The 23,725-nt window shown below is 43.9% G+C and overlaps 1 protein-coding gene across 1 annotated transcript in view; it reads right to left on the minus strand.

The window, feature by feature from the left end:
* The window catches only part of LOC107107021, a 76,539-nt gene that overhangs the window by 36,046 nt on the left and 16,768 nt on the right, over positions 1-23,725 (minus strand). Inside the window, exons 5-14 of the mRNA XM_015407232.1 lie at positions 23,009-23,029; positions 15,971-16,018; positions 15,838-15,881; positions 15,684-15,733; positions 14,445-14,665; positions 14,255-14,355; positions 10,906-11,037; positions 10,232-10,370; positions 4,308-4,361; positions 3,437-3,517 (exon numbers count right to left, since the gene is read on the minus strand). Of these exons, the coding sequence (XP_015262718.1) occupies positions 3,437-3,517; positions 4,308-4,361; positions 10,232-10,370; positions 10,906-11,037; positions 14,255-14,355; positions 14,445-14,665; positions 15,684-15,733; positions 15,838-15,881; positions 15,971-16,018; positions 23,009-23,029 (891 nt within the window). The remainder of the gene's footprint in view (positions 1-3,436; positions 3,518-4,307; positions 4,362-10,231; positions 10,371-10,905; positions 11,038-14,254; positions 14,356-14,444; positions 14,666-15,683; positions 15,734-15,837; positions 15,882-15,970; positions 16,019-23,008; positions 23,030-23,725) is intronic.

Raw genomic sequence — 23,725 nt, forward strand, 5'->3', positions numbered from 1 at the left:
TATTTGTTAAGATGATGAAGGCATGGAAAGAGGAGGCATAAGTCGCCTGCATATCAGCCGTTGATGCTTCTTTGCAGTATGAAAAGCCATTCTGTGATTATCATGGTTATTTGGAAAATGTGCACATTTTAGTTCTGTCTACGATATATAACATCTCGTTAGCCAAACAATATTCTGAATTTTCACAGTGCCTCCTGATTTGGTTTATCTCTATCTAAATGTACCGGTACTTGTATCCCTACGTAAATGTATTTGTACATATTTCTGATTATCCAGCTTTCCAGGTAGAATCAAATTTCTGCATCAAGTTACATATAACCTTTTATCTGTGCCTACACTAACCAGGGCCTCAACGTCTAACAGGTCAGGCTGTATGAAGTTATGGCTTGCTCCTGGCCTTTGCTTCTGATAACTCCCTATTTCATATTCTAAGGATGCAAACCTCTGGATACCAATGGTAGGAAGCAAAAAAAGAGGAATGGGCTTGGCCTCTGTGCCCTGTTAACTGCCCCTCCAGGGAAACTGGCCGTTTGCTGTGTGAAACAGGATACTGGATCTTCCAATCATTCTTCTGTTTTATGCAATAAGGCACATGTGTTCTTGTAATAATTAGCTATGCAGATCATGTGCTTTATTACTCAACTAATCTGAGCCAGTGTAGTGTAGTGTGTTGGGCTAGGCACAAGGAATCTTGGTTTCAAATCAAACCTGAGCCACAAGCTTGAAGCATGACCTTGGGCCAATTAGACCGATTCCGCAAAAGCAGCTGTTTGTGACCTCGATCTCCCGTTTCCCCCGGTTGTATTGCTCAATTTCCCACTATTTGCTGTGTGGCCACATTTTGACCTGCATCTCCCCCCCGATTTCCCCTATGTCTTCTTGATCCTTATTTTTTAGGATCAAGATGACGTGGGGGAAATCGGGGGGAGATGCGGGTCAAAATGCAGCCCCGCAGCCAATACTGGGAAATTGAGCACTACAACCAGGGAAAACGAGAGATCGAAGGCACAACAACTGCTTTTGAGGAATCGGTTTTAGTCTCTCCTGGCCTAACCTTCCTGACAAGGTGATCATTCAGATAAAATGGAGAAAGGAAAGGAGAACCATGCATGCCCTTGGCTTTTTGGAAGAAGGTCAAGATAATAACGGAATAAATATTACTGTTCCCAGTAATAGAGTAGAGTCTCTTTTCTAAAAGACGTCTTCATCGAGTAAGAAACTTAGCAATGTAGAGGTTTGGGAATATAGGCTGTTGGGTGGAGCAATGCAAGTACTTCACTGACTATTGGGAGGAGTGTGCGTAGTTAGGAACTGTCTATACACTTGGTAGGCTAGGAGTATGAGGCCTGGCCATTTTTGAACTGGGAGACAGGGGGTGGGCAGCTTTTCAGAAGCTCCTGCGTTTGCTCAAAGTCACTGCTTTCTTACTGAAAGGTCTCCGCTAAAGAAGCAACAGGCAGCATCTATGAAGAAAGCAAGTTTCATTGAACTCACATTCAGGACTTTGTTGCTGAACTGTTTCTGTTGAATGCTGACCTGAGTTTTGTCCAGTACGCACTCCCTCTCCTAGCCTGTCTTCAGTGAAATAACTTCTTGGGGAGGAAGTTAGCCCCTAGACCATCACTTTCAATTCAAACACATATCTTCTCACATGAGCCCTCACAGCCTGTTGGCTGAAATCACTTCCTGGTAAAGAAGGTGGCCCTGAGAACTAGGGTTGCCAAGTGGCACTTACCTTGCCGGCGGGGGACTCCCGTGCGTATCCCGGCGCGCCGCATGCACGTCACAGGGAAGTGACGTCATGACGCCGGGCACGATGGGGGCAGGGCCACGACCATACAAGGGAAAACCATAGAGTTTTCCCTTGTATGGCCGTGGCCCCGCCCCCAGCGTGCCCGGCGTCATAACGTCACTTCCCTGTGACGTGCACGCTGGGGCGGGGTTCCCCCCGGGGCCCGATTCCCCGGCGTCGGGGAACGGGCCTCTGGGGCGGAGGGATTTCTGCCCCCCGGGGGGACTTGGCAGCCCTACTGAGAACTGTGCTTCATGTCCAAGGCCTGCTCCTCAGGAACTGAGGCTGGGCCAGATTCTGCAAGAGAATAGTATTTCTGGGACACTGGCACCAGGAATACAGGAGCTACCCTCTGCTAAACCAAATTTGGCCAAGGGACAGTACTTTGAAAACCCAGGACACCAGCAGAGAGCTAAACACTTAATGAAGAGTGAGTAAGGCCCCAGCCCGATGATAGGCCATCGCTTCTCTTCAGACTCTAAGCCCTCACCCATCTTCAGACTCTGGACCTGAGGGGAGAGTTTTGCGGGTGGGAAGTACCATATCCAGTGGTGTAAAATGTATTTCCCCGTTGTAATAAATATAGTTGTTTTGCTTAAGCCAAGGTGTGTGAGTAGAAGGGAAGGAGGCTTTTAGAAAGTAGGCCCTAAGCCTTGAATTTGCCCTTTGTTCTGACATCCAGATTACAGCAAATCTAAGCAGGTCTACTCAGATCCCTTCAATGGGGCTTACTCTCAGGAAAGAGTGCTTTGGATTGTGCTGCCCATGTACCAGCTAGAGAGTTTCCCCCCTTCATGATTTATGTATAAAATACTGAAATGGTCAGACATCACCCCCTAGTGGACACTTACATAGATATGTTAATACTTCCTGCATGCCAGCTAAAAATAAGGTTAGTAAATACAATATTTTTTCTACTTTTAAATCAAGTATTTTGATACTCTTCTGCAAACACTGTTTCTCTAGCTATAATGTTTATTACATACGTGTTATGTTTAAATGTAATCCTTGGGTATCATAAGAACACAAGAAGGGCTCTTTTGAATCAGACCAGTGGGTACATCTAGTCCAGCATCCTGTCTCACACAATGGCCAACCAGTTCCTCTGGAGGTCCAACAACAGGGCACAGAGGCTGAGGCTTTCCCCGATGCTGACTTCTAGCCCAGGTATTCAGAGGTTTTCTGCCTTTGTATGTGGCCGTTCCCTTTACTCACCCCAACCAGTAGCCATTGAGAGACCTATCCTCCCTGAATCTAATCTCCTATAAAGCAATCATTTAGAATAATTAGTGTAACGCTGTAGTAAGACTGTTGGACTGAGGTTGGGGAGATCCACAATCTGCAGTGAAACCATACTCCAGTTGTGAGCCCACTTAAATCAGTGGGGTTAGACTGGAGTAGCTCTGCATAGGATTACACTGGCAGGCCTCTCCCAGCTACGAAGTTCATTGGGTGAGCTTGGGCCAGACACTGTCTCTCCGCCTAACCTACCACATAGGGTTGTTATGAGGATAAAATGGAGGAGGCAAGAATGGTGTACACTGCCCTGTGCTCCTTCAAGGAAGATACAACAATCAACCAATAAAATAATCAATAAAGATCATCTCCACATGCAATTTTCTTTAACAGAACAAACCCCTTTACCTGTAGTGTCGTTACCTTTCACCCGTTTATTGCAAAGCTCCTCTTCCGACAGACTGTTGCTAGATTTTCGTCTTCTGATGCCTAAAGAGCGCATGGCAAAGAACAATGTATCATCACGGGCCTGTCATTCCACCTTCTGAACACAGCCACAAGAATTTAGATCCACAGATTTCAACCCATGAAGCTACTGTATACCAAGCCAGACCATTGGTACATCTAGCTTAGTAATATATTCTCTGACTGGCAGCAAATCTGCAGAGCTGTGGGGTCTTTCCTTACGCCCTCTACCTTTGGGTGGGGATGCCAGGGATTGAACAAAGGAAGGTAAACGTTTTAGTAGGGAGCTACACTGCCTCCACCAAGTTCCCACCTGTGCCTTCTGCTGGTATAAAGGGACTGCTGATCCTGCCTCCTCTCTACCTGCAGACCCAGAAGACAGGTTCCAGAAGACTGGGGACAAATGTTTTCCACTCTTGCAACAAATTTGATTTAATGAATGTAAAGTTTCAATAGGGAGAGAAGGTGGCATGGTATAGCCTGATCCTGTCAGAACTTGGAAGCTAAGCAGGATCAGTACTTGGAAGGGAGACCGCCAAGGAAGACACTGCAGAGGAAGGCAATGGCCAACCACCTCCGCTTCTCACTTGCCCTGAAAACCCCTTGCTGGAGTTGCCATAAGTAGGCTGCGATTTGATGGCACTTCACACACACACTCTCTCTCTCACACACACACACACAAAGTTGTGAAAACAAAGTCCCCACTGAGAACTTTTCCATGAATCACAGTAAAATGAACTGATACACATTTTCATTCACATAAAATGTTATTGTACCGAGTGAATTGTACTAAACATGGCTTTGGGTAACTTACTGCCAGTGCGTCTTTTTTGCTCATTGTCATTCTGATTATGTTGGATCCAGTCACCTGTGAAATGGAAATGTTTCCAAAAGAATATTAAAATTACAGTAATCTGCACTGCTAACAAATACTCCAGGATTTTCACACACAAAAATCAGCCTCTTCCCCTTGCTAGCAAAGTAGGAACAGAACAAGTGAAGGGGACCTTTACAATTATCTTTGTCTTTTCTCTTTTCGTCAAAGAAGCTTCATCTCGCTGATTATATTGTAACTGCAAGAACACAAGGTGTTTATTTTTTAAGAATAGTCCTAGATTTTCCATCATACTTATTTATACCACAACCATTGAAAGTAGACCATAAAACCTTTAAGCCAAAAAGAAGCAAACAACAGTAGGAAACCATTACTAAAACTACATAGGTTAGGAAATTCCTAGAGATTTGGGGGGTGGAGTCTGGGGAGAGGGGGGTCTACGGAAGGGAGGGACCTCCGAACGGTATAATGCCACTGTTAAGTCGCTCACTTAACAAAGCAGTCGGAGAGTGATTCAGCAAGAACACAACTTTATTCTTCAACTCGAACACAACTCCAACACGGATCAACATCTGATAGCCAGAACAGCCTTTACATTGCAGCTGTCCTGCTTTTAAACATTCCCGGCTAATGTAGCCCCCCCCCCTGTACAAATACCAACCGATACGGTTGTTCAGATAAGGACCAATCACGGACGTTCCCGCTCAGGGAGCTTGCTGCAAAGTGATTGGCTAGGTGCTTCCTGGGCTAGCGATACGATTGGATGTATTTGGATCCTAGCCCAGGATGAAGCTTAACATTACAAGTCAATGAGATGTTTCACAACATATCCTGCATTCAAGGCAGCTTTGAATATACTACAGCCACAGACTCCACCCTCCAAAGCAGTCATTTCCTCCATAGGTACAAGGTTTGTGAACTTCCAGGTAGGGGCTGGACTTCACCTGTAATTAAAACTGATCTCCAGGTGACAGAAGCCAGTTTCCCTGGAGAAAATGGCTGCTTCGGAGGGTGGGCTCTATGGCATTGTACCCTGCTGAGGTCACTTCCCTCACCAAACCTCACCTCCCAAGGCTCCACCACCATATCTCCAGGAATTTCTCAACCTGTAGCTGGCAGCCTGAAGTAGAGAAGGAAGAAGGAAAAGGGGAGAGTCTATGGAGGCTTCCAGGTAAAGGAAAAGAGGAAATACTGGGGGGGGGGAATGAGATGCCTCCTTGCAAGTCCTTGCAGGTTCTCATTTGTTTCTGCATATTTTGGATTGCAGCAAATATACTGTCCAAAGTTCATCACTGAGATGAAGCAATCGGGCTGGAGACCCTGTATAGTGGTTCATAAGAACGTAACATAAGAACATAAGAGACGCCAATGTTGGATCAGGCCAAAGGCCCATCCAGTCCAACACTCTGTGTCACACAGTGGCCAGAAATACCAGTGCCATCAGGAGGTCCAGCAGTGGGGCCAGGACATTAGAAGCCCTCCCACTGTTGACCCCCCCCCAAGCACCAAGAAGACAGAGCATCACTTGCCCCAGAGCCCCTAGCTATACCTTGTGGCTAATAGCCACTGATGGACCTCTGCTCCATATGCTTATCTAATTCCCTTTTGAAGCCGTCCATGCTTGTAGCACCCACCACTTCCTGTGGCAGTGAATTCCATGTGTTAATCACTCTTTGGGTGAAGAAGTACTTCCTTTTATCCGTTCTAACCCGACCGCTCTGCAGTTTCATGGAGTGCCCACGAGTTCTTGTATTGTGAGAAAGGGAGAAAAGTACCTCTTTCTTTACCTGCTCTTTCCCATGCATAATCTTATAAACCTCGATCATGTCACCCCTCAGTCGTCTTTTCTCCAAGCTAAAGAGCCCTAAGCGCTTTAACCTTTCCTCATAGGGAAAGTGTTCCAACCCTTTTATCATTCGAGTTGCCCTTTTCTGCACTTTTTCCAAAGCTATAATATCCTTTTTAAGGTGTGGTGCCCAGAACTGCACACAGTATTCCAAATGAGGTCTCACCATTGATTTATATAGGGGCATTATTATATTGGCTGATCTGTTTTCAATACCCTTCCTAATAATCCCCAGCATAGCATTGGCCTTCTTTATTGCAGTCACACACTGTCTCGACATTTTCAGTGAGTTATCCACTACAACTCCAAGATCTCTCTCTTGCTCAGTCTCTGCCAGTTCAGACCCCATCAATGTGTATTTATATTTAGGATTTTTGGCTCCAATGTGCATCACCTTGCACTTGGCCACATTGAACCCCATTTGCCATGTTGACGCCCACTCGCCCATCCTTGACAGATCCCCTTGGAGTGCCTCACAATCCTCACTGGTTTTCACCACCCTGAACAACTTTGTATCATCCGCAAATTTAGCCACTTCACTGCTTACTCCCATCTCCAAATCATTAATGAACAAGTTAAAAAGCAGTGGACCAAGTACTGATCCCTGCGGTACCCCACTGCTTACCACCCTCCACTGAGAAAATTGCCCACCTACACTCACTCTCTGTTTTCTATGAACTAGCCAGTTTTTGATCCATAAAAGGACTTGTCCTTCTATCCCATGATTTTTGAGCTTACTTAGGAGCCTTTGATGAGGAACTTTATCAAAAGCTTTCTGGAAGTCAAGGTAAATAATATCTATTGGATCCCCCTTGTCCACATGTTTGTTCACCCCCTCAAAGAACACTAACAGGTTAGTGAGACAAGATCTTCCCTTACAGAAACCGTGCTGAGTCTGCCTCAATAGGTTTTGTTCATCTATGTGCCTACTAATTCTTTCCTTAATAATGGTTTCCACCAATTTACCCGGTATCGACGTCAGACTGACTGGCCTGTAATTTCCCGGATCTCCTCTGGAACCCTTTTTAAAGATGGGAGTGACATTAGCTACCTTCCAATCCTCAGGAATGGAGGCAGATTTTAAGGAAAGATTACATATCTTTGTCAGGAGATCTACAAGTTCACATTTGAGTTCTTTCAGAACTCTCGGATGTATGCCATCTGGGCCTGGTGATTTTTCAGTTTTTAAGTTGTCTATCAGTTTTAGGACCTCCTCTCTCGTCACCTCAATCTGACTCAGGTCTTTCAACACCCCTCCTGAAATCAGTGGTTCTGGAGTGGGCAAGCACTTCTCATCTTCCACAGTGAAGACGGAGGCAAAAAATGCATTTAGCTTCTCAGCCATTTCCCTATCATCCTTCAATACTCCTTTTACCCCTTGGTCGTCCAAGGGCCCCACTGCCTCCCTGGCTGGTTTCCTGTTTCTAATGTATTTGAAGAAAGTTTTATTGTTGGTTTTTACGTTTTTTGCTATATGCTCCTCATATTCCCTTTTTGCCTGCCTGACCTCAGACTTGCATTTTATTTGCCATAGCCTGTGTTCCGTTTTATCAGCCTCACTGTGACTAGCTTTCCACTGCTTAAAGGAATTCTTTTTACTTTTTACAGCCTCCATTACTCTGTTTGTTAACCATGCAGGCTTTTTCCTATACCTGTTTGTGCCTTTCCTAACCTGCGGAATATATATTTTTTGAGCTTCTAGGATCGTAGTTTTAAATAGATCCCAAGCTTCCCCAATTGTTTTGACCCTTTCTACTTTTCCTTTCAGTTTCCTCCCCACGTGTCCCCTCATATCAGAGAAATTACCCCTTTTAAAGTTAAAAATGGTTGTGTGAGTCTTTTTGGCCAATTCTCTATTTGTACAAATGATGAACTCAACAACATTATGATCACTGTTTCCAAGCGGTGCAATCACTTTTACATCTCTCACCAGGTCTTGAGTGTTACTTAGGACCAAATCAAGGATCGCCTCTCCCCTGGTAGGTTCCGTGACCATCTGCTCCATAGCACAGTCATTTAGAGTGTCTAGAAACTCAATCTCTTTTTCCCGGCTAGAACACATATTGACCCAATCAATGTGTGGGTAGTTAAAATCACCTATTATTACACAGTGTTTTTGTCTAGTTGCTATCTTTAAGGCATTCATCATTTTATAATCCTCCTCTATCTTTTGATCTGGTGGGCGATAACAAACTCCCAGTGTTAAGTTTCCTTTTGGCCCCCCTATTTCAACCCATAGAACTTCCAGAAGCGAATCCAATTCACTTAGCCTCTCAATCTTTCTAGACTTTATACCCTCTCTGACATACAGAGCTACCCCACCTCCAACCCTTCCCCCCCTATCCTTCCGATATAATATATAACCGGGAATCACTGTGTCCCACTGATTTTCCTCATCCCACCAAGTTTCAGAAATACCCACAATGTCTATTTTTCCCTCCGACACCAAGCACTCCAACTCCCCGATTTTACCTCGGACACTTCTAGCATTTGTATAGAAACAGCTGTAATTTCCCTTACAAGTTAAGCCTGCATCCTTCCTCTTGCTATCTCGAGTCGTTGTCCGGCAGTCCATGTCACCAGCCATGGCCTCTGTGGACAATTTCAATCCACCTCCCTGTAGAAAAGCAACCGGTACCCCCTCACCTCTCTCAGATGAGCCAACCCGAACCAGAGACTTTTCATCTCCTGTCGGCTTTCCCCCAATATTCAGTTTAAAAGCTGCTCTGCCACCTTTTTGATTTTAAGTGCCAGCAGCCTGGTTCCTTCTCGGGACAAGTGGAGACCGTCTCGCCTGTACAGCTCCCTCTTGTTCCAAAAAGTATCCCAGTGCCTAACAAACCTGAACCCTTCCCCCCTACACCATCGTCTCATCCACGCATTGAGACTCCTGATCTCTGCCTGTCTCTCCGGCCCTGCGCGTGGAACAGGTAACACTTCTGAGAAGGCTACCTTGGAGGTCCTGGACCTAAGTTTCCTGCCCAGCAGCCTAAATTTCTCCTCCAGGACCTCACGACTGCATTTCCCCACATCGTTGGTGCCGACATGCACCACGACCACTGGCTCCTCCCCAGCACTATCTACCAGCCTATCTAAAACACGCGTAATGTCCGCTACCTTCGCACCAGGCAGGCAAGTCACCATACGGTCAGTACGCGGGTTCGCCACCCAGCTGTCTACCTGCCTAAGGATCGAATCACCCACTACCAAGAGCCCCCCTCCCACCCTGCTCAGGGATGGTTCCTTGGTGCAAAAGGAGAGCCGCTCACCAGCTGGGGAAGAGGTCCCTTCTGAGGGCACATTCCCCTTATCCTCAGCATGGTGCCCTGTTTCCCCTAGACCCTCATGCTCCCTGACAGCAGCGGGGCTGCCAGATCCAGAGTGGGACGTAGCTAACAAGTCCCCGAGAGTCTTTTCTGTGTGCCTAGCTGACTGTCTCTGCTTCTCCAGGTCAGCCACCTTGGCCTCAAGGGAGCACACACGTTCCCTGAGAACCAGGAGCTCCTTGCACCGTGGACACACCCAAGATTTCTGCCCAGTGGGCAGATAGTCATACATGTGACACTCCGTGCAAAACACTGGATAGCCCCCAACCCCCTGCTGGCATTCTGGCTTCATAATTCTTTTAAAATAAATAAATATAATCCCCCTTTTAAACCCTTGGTATTTATGTGGTTTTTGTTATCAAGTCAAATTATTTTACGGGAAAGACAAAGAGCCTAGGGCCTTGTCTTTCTGGCTCTCAGCTGAAAGCAAGTAAAAGAAACCCACTCACCTCTCTCACAGCTCTCTCTCCTGCTCCTGCTCAGAGCTCAGCTGGTCTCTCCTGCTCCTGCTCAGAGCTCAGCTGGTCTCCACTTAGAACTATGATGCCTGTTGGGTGACCTTGGGCCACTTGCACTCTCTCAGACCAACCTACCTCATGGGGTTGTTGCAAGGATGGAGGAGAAAGAGCTATGTATACTGCCCTGAGCTTCTTAGGAAAAGGCCAAGATAAAAAGCCAATTCATAATAAACGCACAGACTGTACAATGGATCATGGCTAATGGATACTTACATTCCCTTAGCTTTGCTTTCCATACAGTTTCTTCAGAGTCCATTTCCACCAAAGATAATGTAAGTTCTACTGGCTGTTCTAAATACACCTCAATATAACTTTTCACTTTTAGGAGAGAGTCATCGACAAATTCAATCTCCTAGAAAATAGATATCAATGCATTAAAACCCCACATTTGTCTATCTGTTTAAAATATTTACACCCCACCTCTCCCTACAAGTATATTCCAAGTGTCTTCCACACTTGAAAGGTCAGAGCAGCAGCAAGAAATCAAGATCAAAATTAGCAGATAAAATAATTAAAAGATTGTAATTTCAGAACCAAAAACCCTCTAAGGGGGAGAAAGTCCCACTGTTTGGACACGACTATTAAGAAGGCCATGTTCCAACTAGATACTTAAAGCGAGGGCACTGAGACATGGGTCTCTGTTGACAATCTCAACCAGCAAGCAGGTTAAGATGATGATTTGTTTTGTGTCAAAGAGTTGGTGTTTTTAGCTAAACATTTATGGATTTCACAGTGCTATATAAACATTTTTGATGATGTGCCAACTGCCAAGATACAGTTACAATAATATTTGCATCAAAATCAAAAGTACAAAAGAATAAAATTCTCCACTTCCACAAAATGACACACATGTTGACATGCCAATTATATAAAAATGAAGAACATACCTCAGGAGTTATTTCAGCTTCTGGTTCACTAATTAATCTGTATTTCTTCCCACCTTGGAGTAGTTTCTGACAAGGGGGTTTCTCGATTTTAATAAATTTCTTACCAGAAAGTTTAACTGCTCTTGAGACATCCTAAAAATTAAAAAAAAAATGTTTGAATTGTGAATGTTTGATTAAAGAAACGTACCACAGCTACACTTGAGTATATTCCCATATCAAACTCTGTATAAATATTAAGAAAATGGTTTACACACACACACAAAAATGCACACACAAACCTGAAATTCAATAGACAAATGGTTCCTAGGATATTATTTACTAGATGACTGATTTAGTATTTCTGCTACAGATTATGCAGTATTCCCCGCAGTAAGTAAAGCATGTGTTAGGTGGATTGCTCCATCTGGTTATAATCCTAAAGATATTTATTAGGAAGTATGTCCCACTCAAAATAATGAGACAAAGTAAATAACAATAAACAACGATTATGAAAACACATAAAAGATCACAATTGTCTACACATGACACTCCTCCTCAGATGGCTTCTGCCTGTCTTTCTCCTCAGAAATCTTTCTTTGCTTCAGAAATTTCTCCTATGCCTTCCTCACAGGGACAAAATACCTTTCCCCCAAACTGGATGGCCCAGGCTAGTCCAATCTTGTTAGATCTTGTAAGTTATGAAAACAAGAAAAAATGCATGTGCCCAAATTTAATGCCAATAATCAATAGATTTAATAATAGCAAGACATATAAAGTACTCAGAACAAATTTTCCATAAACAGGTAGAAATTCACTGGTAAAGTTGAATACCGGTAAAAATTCACAGGTGGAGTTTTTCCACAAACAATCTCTCCTTATATATAATTGAGTAGTGGGTGCCAAAGTTCTAAAATGCACTCCTTTAGTGTATGGACGCTTGAACTGTCAGTCAGAAGACGCTGGCTGGGTTGACTGGCTGCTTTGTGCAGTCCCGCCCAGTGTTTCAAGGTCTTTTGCATATGGAAGCTGATTGGACTTCACTGCATTCCACACCTCAAACTCACCCCCCTCCCCGCAAGGCAGTTGGAATGTCAGTTGCATATGGAACCTTCAAGGTCTTTTGCATATGGAAGCTGATTGGACTTCACTCCATTCCACACCTCATACTCCCCCCCCCCAAGGCAGTTGGAATGTCTGGTGGTGTGTAGGTCCCAGGATCATGTTTTAAAAGCTGCCTGGGGGATTATGGACCATAGACAGGTTACAGTGCCATAGACTCCACCCTCCAACCCAGCTATTTGCTCCTGGGGAACTATTGTTGCCAATCTTGGCCCAGCACCCATCAAACCATTCTCTTCAACCCCCTGCTGTGCAGCACACTTTCCCCTAGGGTTGCCAAACTCCAGGTGGGACCAATGACATTATACCTGCTGAGTCCCCCCCGCCCAATGCTGCCCTCTACAGAATCCACCCCCCAAACCTCCAGGTATTTCCCTCCTTAGAGCTGGCAACCCTACATTCCCCTCAGTGCCTGTTGGTAGGCAACTAAGCTTGGTCCTGTCACCTACTTTGGCCTTTGGGAGAAAACACATTGGGGCCAGTCCTGATAGGGTTGCCAACTCCAGATGGGAAATTCCTGGAGATTTGAGGGATGGAGCCTGAAGAGGGTGAGGTTTGAGGAGGGGTGGGACCTCAGACAGTTACAATGCCATAGACGCCACCCTCCAAACCAGTCAGTCCCACATAGGGAACCATTGTTGCCAATCTCCAGGTGAGGGCTGGATAGCACTCAGAATTACAACTGCTCTGCAAAAGGGAGGGCAGAAGTCAGCTGAAGTCAAAGGGGCAGATAATGGTAGGTTGATGGTTAGCTGGGAAGGAGATGGGGTTGCCAACTACATGCTGACAAATTCCTGGGGATTTGAGGGGTGGAGCCTGGAGAGGGTGGGGTTTGCAGAGGAGTGGGACCTCAGACAGGTAGAATGCCATAGACTACACCCTCCAAACCAGCCACTTTGTCCTGGGTAACAATTGCTGCCAATCTCCAGGTGAGGGCTACAGATCACTCACAATTACAACTGCTCTTCAGGTAGCAGAGATCAGTTCCTCTGGAGAAAACAGTGGACTCTGTCATTATACCCTGCTGAGGTCACCACAGCAAATTGACACTGTTTGCCCAAAGCCAGAGTACTCCCCCAGAGCCTCTTTCTAGATCCCGTTGTATTGCTTTCACAACGGGCTTTACTGCTAGTTTGTAATAAATTCAAAAAAGTCCTTGATCTGTAAGGATGTAGTAGTGTTTCTGCCAGCTGACTCGACAAACCCCCAGTTCTAAATCTGTTTCAATAATTTTCTTCAAGAATCATGCTGGATTCAACATTTCAAAGGTACATGTAGACATCCATAAAGCATATTCAAATACACCAATCCTCAATTATTCCTAATGCAGAATCTATCATTTCGTGGAACCTCCTTTCAAAATTCTGAAGCATTTCACCATTTGCATTAGAGAGAAAGGTTCTCCTTTTGTGTAGTTTGTGGAAAAACTCCACCTGTGAATTTCTACCTGTATTCAACTTTACCAGTGAATTTCTACCTATTGTTTATGTAAAATTTGTTCTGAGTACTTTACATGTCTTACTATTATTACATTCATTGATTATTGGTGTTAAATCTGGGCACATGCATTTTTTTCTTGTTTTCATATATTGCTGCGCCACTGCCTTTCATCTTGTATCTCATTTCATTACGACAGATCTTGGAAGTTAAGCAGGGTCATCCCTGGTTAGTACTTGGATGGGAGACCACAAAGGAAGTTCATGGTTGCTATGTGGAGAAAGGCAGTGGCAAACCACCTCTGAAAACCCCTTGCCTTGAAAACCCTACAGGGTTGCGACTTGGCAGCACTTTCCACCACCACCAATCTACATACAATACAGGTCCAAGCCCACAGGGTTTACCCAATATATACCCTAGATGTATATGGGCATTGCCTCCTGGCCATATGCAGGCTCCATTCCTGGCACAAAGCAGCTCTGCCACCTGACCCACCAAGTTTCATCTCCCATCTGCCCCAAGGCCCATCCTCGTGCCAGAACGTTTGAGGAGTTAACAACCTCCCAACATCAAGGATAAAGCAGAACAGTGCATAGGAAACAAAAAGAGAGGGGATTTGTGTTTGTATCGTCAAAAGCATCAACAGCAGACATGTTGACCTCACCTTTATAAATGAATTGTTGTTACTTGCCACATACACACGGAATGACAAGGAAGGGTGATCATTGACAGTTTTGTATAAAAGAACCACCCCATGGTAATATACTGGATCATGGTTCTGAAGAACTGGTCCAACAGGTGACAGCGAGCTCACTTGCCATTTGACGTGCGTGGCTGAATGATCGATGGAACCCTCAAATTCTGCGCCATTGTTTTTGAAATGGAACACTTTGAATGTTGTGTCTGATGAATGCTCTGCAAGGAAATACCAAGATATTAACCCTTTCTAAACAGACACCAGGGTAGACGTAATTATGGGTTTACGCTCACTGCTCAGGCCTTACCATTCAGGCAGAAGGTATGTGGAAACTGAATAGAGGTAAGGACGGAGGTGGATGTACATGTGACGTCATATATAGGGCCTCCAACAATCCAGGGCTCTTTAATGTAATTGGCAAACTTGCTCCAAGACAAAAGGGAGTATTTAATGACAGCAGCTTTGGTAACTTCAAAGATTAAGCCTGTGACAGCACATTGGTAAACTCCTTCAGCATCAAGCTTCAACCTACATTAAACATATGTGTGACAAACACAGCATAGGTTTTATTATATGCAACATTCCTTCTTCTGCATTTTCGTACAGTCCTAAATATGAAGGAAAGATACATGAACAGAATACTGATGTAGTCACAGCTGGACCTTATATGAACAAGAAGCCAACTCCTTTGGAGACTATTCCTGTTTAAAATTAATTCTGGCTTTAAAGGAATTCATTTTAAACAAAATTATTGTTATTCTTACCAACCTCATCATTTATAGTAAAGGTGGCTTTTGCTTCAAATATTTTTACAACAAAATAATAAAATGTTACTTAAGATTGGTGTTGTGCATCATTTGAAAAAATAGCAAAAATGTGTATTGGGTTTCTAGCTCTCCGCTATCTTTGATTTAGGCTGTTAAATACTAGGCTAAGTCATTACACAGAAATTGCTACACTACACAAAAAATCTGAGGAGGTTTCAGTTGTTCCTATTTTCTATAAATCAACTTTTACAGTTTTGGAATATGCATCTCACTTTGATGAGGTTCAACTTTACAATGTAGAAGGTGACTCCCATTCTTTAAAAAAAAAAAACACCAACCCTAACATCCTACAATTATCAAGGTAGCCAGAACTGTCTATTTTTTGACTATTTCAAAGGCCAAAGAAAAATAAGAATCTTTTTTCCTGCCTTTGTCCTTCATCTCCTGCTCTCTCTTCACCAATATTTTTAAAGAGGCAAGGCAGAGGAAGAGGAGGCGAAGAACTTCTCTGCATAGAAATTTGAGAGAGATGAGAAGGATAAGCTCCCATTCCCTACTGTGTGGCAGTGTGATGTGTGCTTTTGTAAATGTGCGAGGATGGATGTGCAAATAGTTCCCCCAAATTATTTATTTACAATATGTAAATACATTTATAGTGTGTGTGTGTGTGTATACACACAGTATGGATATACTGCTCTCAACACATTTTAGAAGCTTTGTCAAAGCAAGTCTGTTCCATGAATGTTCACGAGTTGCCACCTACATTAAACACAACTTACCAGTATTGTCCTCTGGAAAGTCTCCTGGGAGTTACTTGCTCTTGCTGCCCCTTTATGTTTAAAAAAATTGAAAAACTAATTAATAAGACATCTAGTGCTAAATTGCTTTAAAAAACTGTTTAACACAATTCCTGATTCAGTTTTTGAAACCTACTTGTTGAATCCTGCAATGTTCACAGTGTTCTTGGGTGTTAACCTCTAATTGAAAACAAGAAGATAAATTTTTTTTTTAACTAAACATTATTAAAAACTGTCAGATAAATATTATCCAAAGAAAGGTACTGTACCTGCTTTAACACAATTTGACCCAGGTGCTTTGTCTTCTAGTTCCTTGTCTAAGAAAAAAAATCTTTTCAGTGCACTAAGAGTGAATAACAACTTTGAATCAATACTTTTTTTATCACTATAGTAAACTGGCTGGCCAGTGTATGCAGATGACGAGAGCTGCAGGACTGGGTTACCCACAGATTATTTATTTATTTCTATTATTTATAGTCTGCCTTTCTCTCTGAGGCTCAAGGTGGATTACACAGACTGAGTCAAACAATTAACAGAATAGGACAGGACATTCAATAAACAATGGAATAGGATCTGAGTTGTAGAACCAACCAGAAATCTAAAAAACAGAACTGAAGCAAAGCGTTAAGTATTAGCATGGCACATTAAATGACGCAAAATTCCACAGCAGGATACTAGTTTCAGCCTGCTATACGTGGTAGTATAGACCATAGCACCTTATAATTTTTCCAAGTAACTTTGTGAATCATTTAGTACAGTGCTAGGAGTCTCTACACTCTCACTAGACTCCTCAGGTAGACAGACAAATACAATTTATACATTAACCAAGAGGGGAAAACTTTAAAATATAACACCACTTGATGAGGGCTAAATGTGCACTAGAATAGACAAAAGCTTGAAAGCAGATATTTAACTGTTAAAAGCAAAAAAAGAAAAGAAGTAGGGATAAATCATCCTGCCCAATCCCCTGAGAGCTTAGAGAACTCTGGAGGGGGGGATTTGAAAGAGATGGATTTGGGATTTTCAATTTGTGCATGGATAATGGCTTATTCATTGACCTGGTTTCCGAGGCTAGCTTGATCATGTCAGATCTCAGAAGCTAAGCAGGGCTGGCCCTGGTTAGCATTTGGATGGGAGACCTCCAAGGAAACCCAAGGTTGCTACACAGAGGGAGGCAATGGCAAACCACCTCTAGGGGGTTGCCATAAATTGACTGTGATTTGATGGCATCAAACTGGCATCCCCTCAAACTGCAATTCAGAATCATGGTTTAGCCTTAGCTTTGAATCCTAGCATATCTCAGCCCACAGTTTAAGAAGTGTTGTATTTCTCCAAAGCACTGAATGGCTTAACAGTGTTAAAAAGGACTGGTGCATAAACAGATTGTGATTATAAGCAAAACACAGGATGCATTCAGATGTCACAAAAAACTAACAAAGACCCTTTGCAGCACCTAAAAAAACGACAGTTTATTGAGCCATAGCCCCCTTCATTGGTTGCAAACCCAAATTCATTTATGACAAGAATGAGCCACAGTCTTAAAGTTCACGTGCTCCCTTTGTGCTTCCATTCTCTGAAGTGCTAAAATTACAAACCAGGAAATCTTTAATAAACCACCAACTTTCTGTAACATCCTGTAACTTTCTGTAACATTCTGTAACATTTGGAGATGGGAGTAAGCAGTGAAGTGGCTAAATTTGCGGATGATACAAAGTTGTTCAGGGTGGTGAAAACCAGTGAGGATTGTGAGGCACTCCAAGGGGATCTGTCAAGGATGGGCGAGTGGGCGTCAACATGGCAAATGGGGTTCAATGTGGCCAAGTGCAAGGTGATGCACATTGGAGCCAAAAATCCTAAATATAAATACACATTGATGGGGTCTGAACTGGCAGAGACTGAGCAAGAGAGAGATCTTGGAGTTGTAGTGGATAACTCACTGAAAATGTCGAGGCAGTGTGTGACTGCAATAAAGAAGGCCAATGCTATGCTGGGGATTATTAGGAAGGGTATTGAAAACAGATCAGCCAATATAATAATGCCCCTATATAAATCAATGGTGAGACCTCATTCGGAATACTGTGTGCAGTTCTGGGCACCACACCTTAAAAAGGATATTATAGCTTTGGAAAAAGTGCAGAAAAGGGCAACTCGAATGATAAAAGGGTTGGAACACTTTCCCTATGAGGAAAGGTTAAAGCGCTTAGGGCTCTTTAGCTTGGAGAAAAGACAACTGAGGGGTGACATGATCGAGGTTTATAAGATTATGCATCGGAAAGAGCAGGTAGAGAAAGAGGTACTTTTCTCCCTTTCTCACAATACAAGAACTCGTGGGCACTCCATGAAACTGCAGAGCGGTCGGGTTAGAACGGATAAAAGGAAGTACTTCTTCACCCAAAGAGTGATTAACACATGGAATTCACTGCCACAGGAAGTGGTGGGTGCTACAAGCATGGACGGCTTCAAAAGGGAATTAGATAAGCATATGGAGCAGAGGTCCATCAGTGGCTATTAGCCACAAGGTATAGCTAGGGGCTCTGGGGCAAGTGATGCTCTGTCTTCTTGGTGCTTGGGGGGGGTCAACAGTGGGAGGGCTTCTAATGTCCTGGCCCCACTGCTGGACCTCCTGATGGCACTGGTATTTCTGGCCACTGTGTGACACAGAGTGTTGGACTGGATGGGCCTTTGGCCTGATCCAACATTGGCGTCTCTTATGTTCTTATGTTCTTATCCAAAGGGGCAATTTAAGAAATTGCAGTTAGTCCCTGCATGCAAACCAGGATTACAAATCACAAGGCTATCCTGGGAATATGGGGTTGGGAAAAAGCATCCCTGATGGGGAAATAGCAGTGAGCAGGTGGATAAGGTTGCCAATTCCACATTAAGAAATCCCTGTAGCTGGGGGATGGACCTCTGTGGAGTATCACGGGGCTCTTTTTGTAGCAGGAGCTCCTGTGCATATCAGGCCACACACCCCTAGTGTAGCCAATCCTCCAAGAGCTTACAGAGCTCTTCTTACTGGGGCTACTGTAAACTCTTGGAGGGTTGGCTACATCAGGGGTGTGTGGCCTAATATGCAAAAGAGCTCCTGCTACAAAAATAGCCCTGCCTGAGAGTCCACCCTTCCAACCAGCCATTTTCACCAGGGGAACTGGAGATTGGTTGTAATGACAGGAAATCTCCAGGCTCCACCTGGAGGTTGGCAACCCTAATTGGAGGTGGATATGTGAATAGCATCTCGTCTCAACTCTGTTAGCTGCTGACTCCCCACCATCATGTAACTGCAGAAGCACCAACAATCACAGCCCAGAAAACTGCTGATCTCCCCCCACAGCTGAGACATGGTTAAAGGGGCACCATGGTTCAGCGGTTAATACAAAGAAAGCCTACTCAAGGGCTGAAAATACGGTAGAAATGAGGAGTCTGGCTCTGCCCCTTCCCTGGAGTGGCTGCAGGACAAGCATCTACATGGATGTTCCCACCAGAGCCACCTGCACCTTCTCTTTTCAGCTGGATCAAAGAAGGTTTTCTCTCGCTCTAAATCAAAGGAGAATGCTCTGGGAGCCCCACAGTTGTGCACAGAAAGAGCACGACATCACGAGGAAGCTCCCTCATGATGCCAGGATGGTGTAGTGGTTAAGTGCGTGGACTCTAATCTGGGAGAACCGGGTTTGATTCCCCACTCCTCCACTTGCAGCTGCTGGATGACCTTGGGCAAGCCATAGTTCTGTCAGAGCTATTCTTGAAAGAGCACTTTCTGTTAGAGCTCTCATCCCCGCCTACCTCACAGGGTGTCTGTTGTGGGAAAGGGAAGGGAAAGGAGTTTGTAAGCTGCTCTGAAACTCTGAGTGAAGGGCGGAGTATAAATCCAATATCTTCTTCTTCTCCTTGAAAATGTGAGGGCACCCAGCTGTTCACATAGAGGGAAATCTCCATATGGAAGCAGCCCTGGTTTAGAATCCTGGTTTGTGAAGCAATTTGTTAAACTGCCCAGTTTGGACATCAGAAAAAAATGTTTATTGAAGAATTCCTGGTGTGCAGTTTTGGTCCTGAGTTATAAACAGCAACTAATGAGAAATCATTTCTGAATGTTGGTTGGAATATTCACTACTAAGTGAGGTTGTGATTTATTTATTTTTTTGGCCATCAAGTCACAGCTGACTTATGGTGACCCTGTGGGGTTTTCAAGGCAAGAGACTGTACAGAAAAAGTCTTTTCTGAAATCTTTCCTGCCTGGGCCGGATGGCCTTAGTTGATGACACTTCAGTGAGATTTTTGTCACAGTGAGATTTTTGTCACCTGAGCAGATGGCCAGGCCAGGGTAGAGAGACTTGCAGGCGCCTTCCCAAGCATGGGAAGACCTATGCCCAGTACATCAGCACATCAAAAGCATTCCCTGACATGACACATAGACACTTGAAGAGGCTAGAGCGGGAGTAACTGAACTGCAGACAAGATGCCCAACTCCTAGCCAATCAAAATATACCTTGCCTGACAACGCATGGTAACCAGAGATTGGACACGCCTTCCCACTCTCTCACTATTGGGTAAATGGCCATACCTGGTGGTGACAGAAGGGGGTATAACTGCAATAATCCATATGGGAAAAAGGAGTTCCTCCCTGGAAACAATGAGTTCTTCTGGACGGGCTGCTTGCTTGTCAACTGTGCGGTCAGCATGGAATGAGCCTACTAGGCAGCCAAGCTGGACTTAGCTGCCCACAGCACCATGGGGTTCCTTTTCAAGATCCCCTGGTGAGACCTTGGACTATTTCATTTGATACCTCTAAAAGCCTAGTAACTATGGAATACCTCTATTGTGAAGTTAGAGCTGAACTAGCTATAGATATCATTTGTTTTCTTATCTTTTGGTAGTCTCATGTTATATGCATGCTTGTGCACTGAATACAGATAATCAATATGAATCAATATTATCTGGACTTGTTTCCTCTGTTGCAACCTGATTTCTAAGACTGAATCTTGTGTCTCAGCCATTCGCCTAAGGAGGCTACCACTGTGTTAATTAATTGTTTGCAGCCCTTTTACAGAACTGGTGAAATTGGTAAGTCCGATAAATCAGGCAGGAGGTGGGATCTCTGCTCCTGACCTTAGTGTGGACTATTTGTGAGAGATCCTGGTGGCAGTAACTACTGGTAAAGCCTGGAGAGTGTACGGACATTCTCCTGGGGTTTGTTTAATTGTTGCTGAATGCTTGGTTTAACTCCCATCCCTGGACTGGGGTGAGAGAGAAATCTTGGAAGAGACATTCAGAGGTGGTTTGTCATTGCCTGCCTCCACATCATGACCCTGGTATTCCTTGCTAGTCTTCCTTACGAATACTCACCAAGGCTTAGCCTGAGCTATCCAAGTCAGGGTGGGGTTGTATTACATGAAGAGTATATAGCATCTCTTCAGACATGATATATCATAAATAATGCAAAACAAAAGGGAATTACAAAAGAAGAAAACAATGCAGGTTATAATGCATACAATACTATTGTACAGAATAGACTATAGTCCTGTTCCCTTTATAAAAGCTCCCTCTCGTAACTGTTCCATAAGACCACAACCTTAGTTTGAGGAATGCCAGAAGTGTGGGAGCCTCCCTGACCTTCCACAAGGTGGGAGCCATGACACAGAATGCATGTGTGGCAGCTATTGGTTTTACTCATTTGCAGGGTGGCACCTTCAGAAGGCCTTGCTTAGATGATCAAAACTGTCAGAACATGGCAGAGCAGCTGATCCTGCAGACATTGGTCAGAGCATCCCCAATGTGCTTACGTCACATTCAGGGTTTCAGGTGGATGTGACAGCCCTGCCCTGAGAGCTCCCTGGGATGCCAGCCGACAGTTCGGCCTGGTTATGTATACAAGTATCACAATATGATTGTGATATGATTGGGAAAGTCTGCACTGCAGTTCTCACCTCTGCTAAAAGCTTACTGGGTGACTTTTGGCAAACAATTCTTTCTCACAATACAAGAACTTGTGGGCACTCAATGAAATTGCTGAGCAGTCGGGTTAGAAGGGATAAAAGGAAGTACTTCTTCACCCAAAGAGTGATTAACACATTGGAATTCACTGCCACAGGAGGTGGTGGCGGCTACAAGCATGGACGGCTTCAAGAGGGAATTAGATAAGCATATGGAGCAGAGGTCCATCAGTGGCTATTAGCCACAAGGTATAGATAGGAACTCTGGGGCAAGTGATGCTCTGTATTCTTGGTGCTTGGGGTGGGGAATGGGAGGACTTCTAGTGTCCTGGCCCCATTGATGGATCTCCTGATGGCACCTGGTATTTCTGGCCACTGTGTGACACAGAGTGTTGGACTGGATGGGCCACTGGCCTGATCCAACATTGGCATCTCTTATGTTCTATGACTACAGAATAACTGTAATATGCACACTATGCTTAGCTTAGCTCCTTTTAGGAACCAAACTAGCATTCTATATCAACTGAAGTTTCCAAGTTGACATCAATGGCACAAAACTATTGCCTTGGCTGTTTTATTGTTGTTTTTTTAGCATTGTGGCATATAATTATTTCAAACACACAAATAAATGTTCCATTTAGCCATCATTGCTATATGGTGTTAATGAGCCTAATTTCCATGCATTTGTAATTTTACCCTTTCTTAAATTCTGCATAACCATAATAATACATTAGTTTTTTAAAAAAAAAATTAAAAAATTGACACTAGGCATATACACCTAGAATCATAGAATCTGAGAGTTGGAAGGTACATCCAGGGTCATCTAGTCCAACCCCCTGCACAATGCAAGAAATTCACAAATACCTCCCCCACACACACACACCAAGTGACCCCTGTTCCATGCCCAGAAGATGACAAAAAAACCCTCCAGGATCCCCAGCCAAACTGGCCTGGAGAAAAATTGCTTCCTGACCCCAAAGTGGCAATCAGCATTTTCCTGGACATGTAACAAAGGGCCACAAGATACAGATACTTTGACTGGTCTCAACCCATTTGCCAACAGGAAGAATGATTTTTAAACTACGTTGTGTTACATTTTACATGTTACTCATTCACTGAGCTGCTGAAAAAGGAAGAAGTGAATCCCCTTTTGGTCACCAAAATATCTATGTTGGGGATCATGGGACCTACATGGACAACAGCGAGGTGGGAAACGGGCCACAGTAAAAAGGAGAACTGGGTGAGATGGAATGAAAAACCTGGCTAGATCCAACCCATGTGCATGTAATCCAGTGTAATATTTTCTGCAAGCCTCCTCTTACATATCTTTCCCTTACTAAAGAAGAAAGCAGAATTAAGGATAAAACGAAGAGCACTCACTTGATTCATCTTCATCTGTGTCTATAAATTAAAAAGGAAAGCCTAATTACTGAATCAGAAACCATGCTCTTAATTTATTTAAAATACAAATACATATGGAATTAAAATACACATATGGCCAAAATCTGTTTGCCCCCAATTGACATCAACCATTTCCTCCAATTCTTTTCCTGTCCATCCTGTTTTGCTGCTTCTCTTGCCAAATTCTACGCAGCCTCTGGTTGCTGGGGCTACCGTGTTGACACAACAAGGCTCATTTTACCAAATATTATGTCTGAGATAAAATACTGTTAGCTGTCTTTTGCCTGTTTCTCTTCACTCAGGAATGACCGCAATAACAATTTATGCAAACAAAAATGAAAATGGGCATGTGCAGGTAAAAGACAAACCCTGGGCTTGCGCGCGCACACACCACTGATGGTTGTGTATATTCTCTCAATCTCTTTTAAAATTTGATATGCAGCTTAAAAGATTAAAACGGATGTAAATATTCTGCAATATAATTCTGCAATAAAAGGTCTGTGGAAGATGAGAAGTGCTTGCCCACTCCACAACCGCTGATTTCAGGAGGGGTGTTGAAAGACCTGAGTCAGATTGAGGTAATGAGAGAGGAGGTCCTACAACTGATAGACAACTTAAAAACTGATAAATCACAAGGCCCAGATGGCATACATCCGAGAGTTCTGAAAGAACTCAAATGTGAACTTGTGGATCTCC

The sequence above is a fragment of the Gekko japonicus genome, unplaced genomic scaffold (genome assembly GCF_001447785.1).
Source record: "Gekko japonicus isolate JY-2015 unplaced genomic scaffold, Gekko_japonicus_V1.1 scaffold17, whole genome shotgun sequence".
In the NCBI taxonomy this organism is placed as follows: Eukaryota; Metazoa; Chordata; class Lepidosauria; order Squamata; family Gekkonidae; genus Gekko; species Gekko japonicus.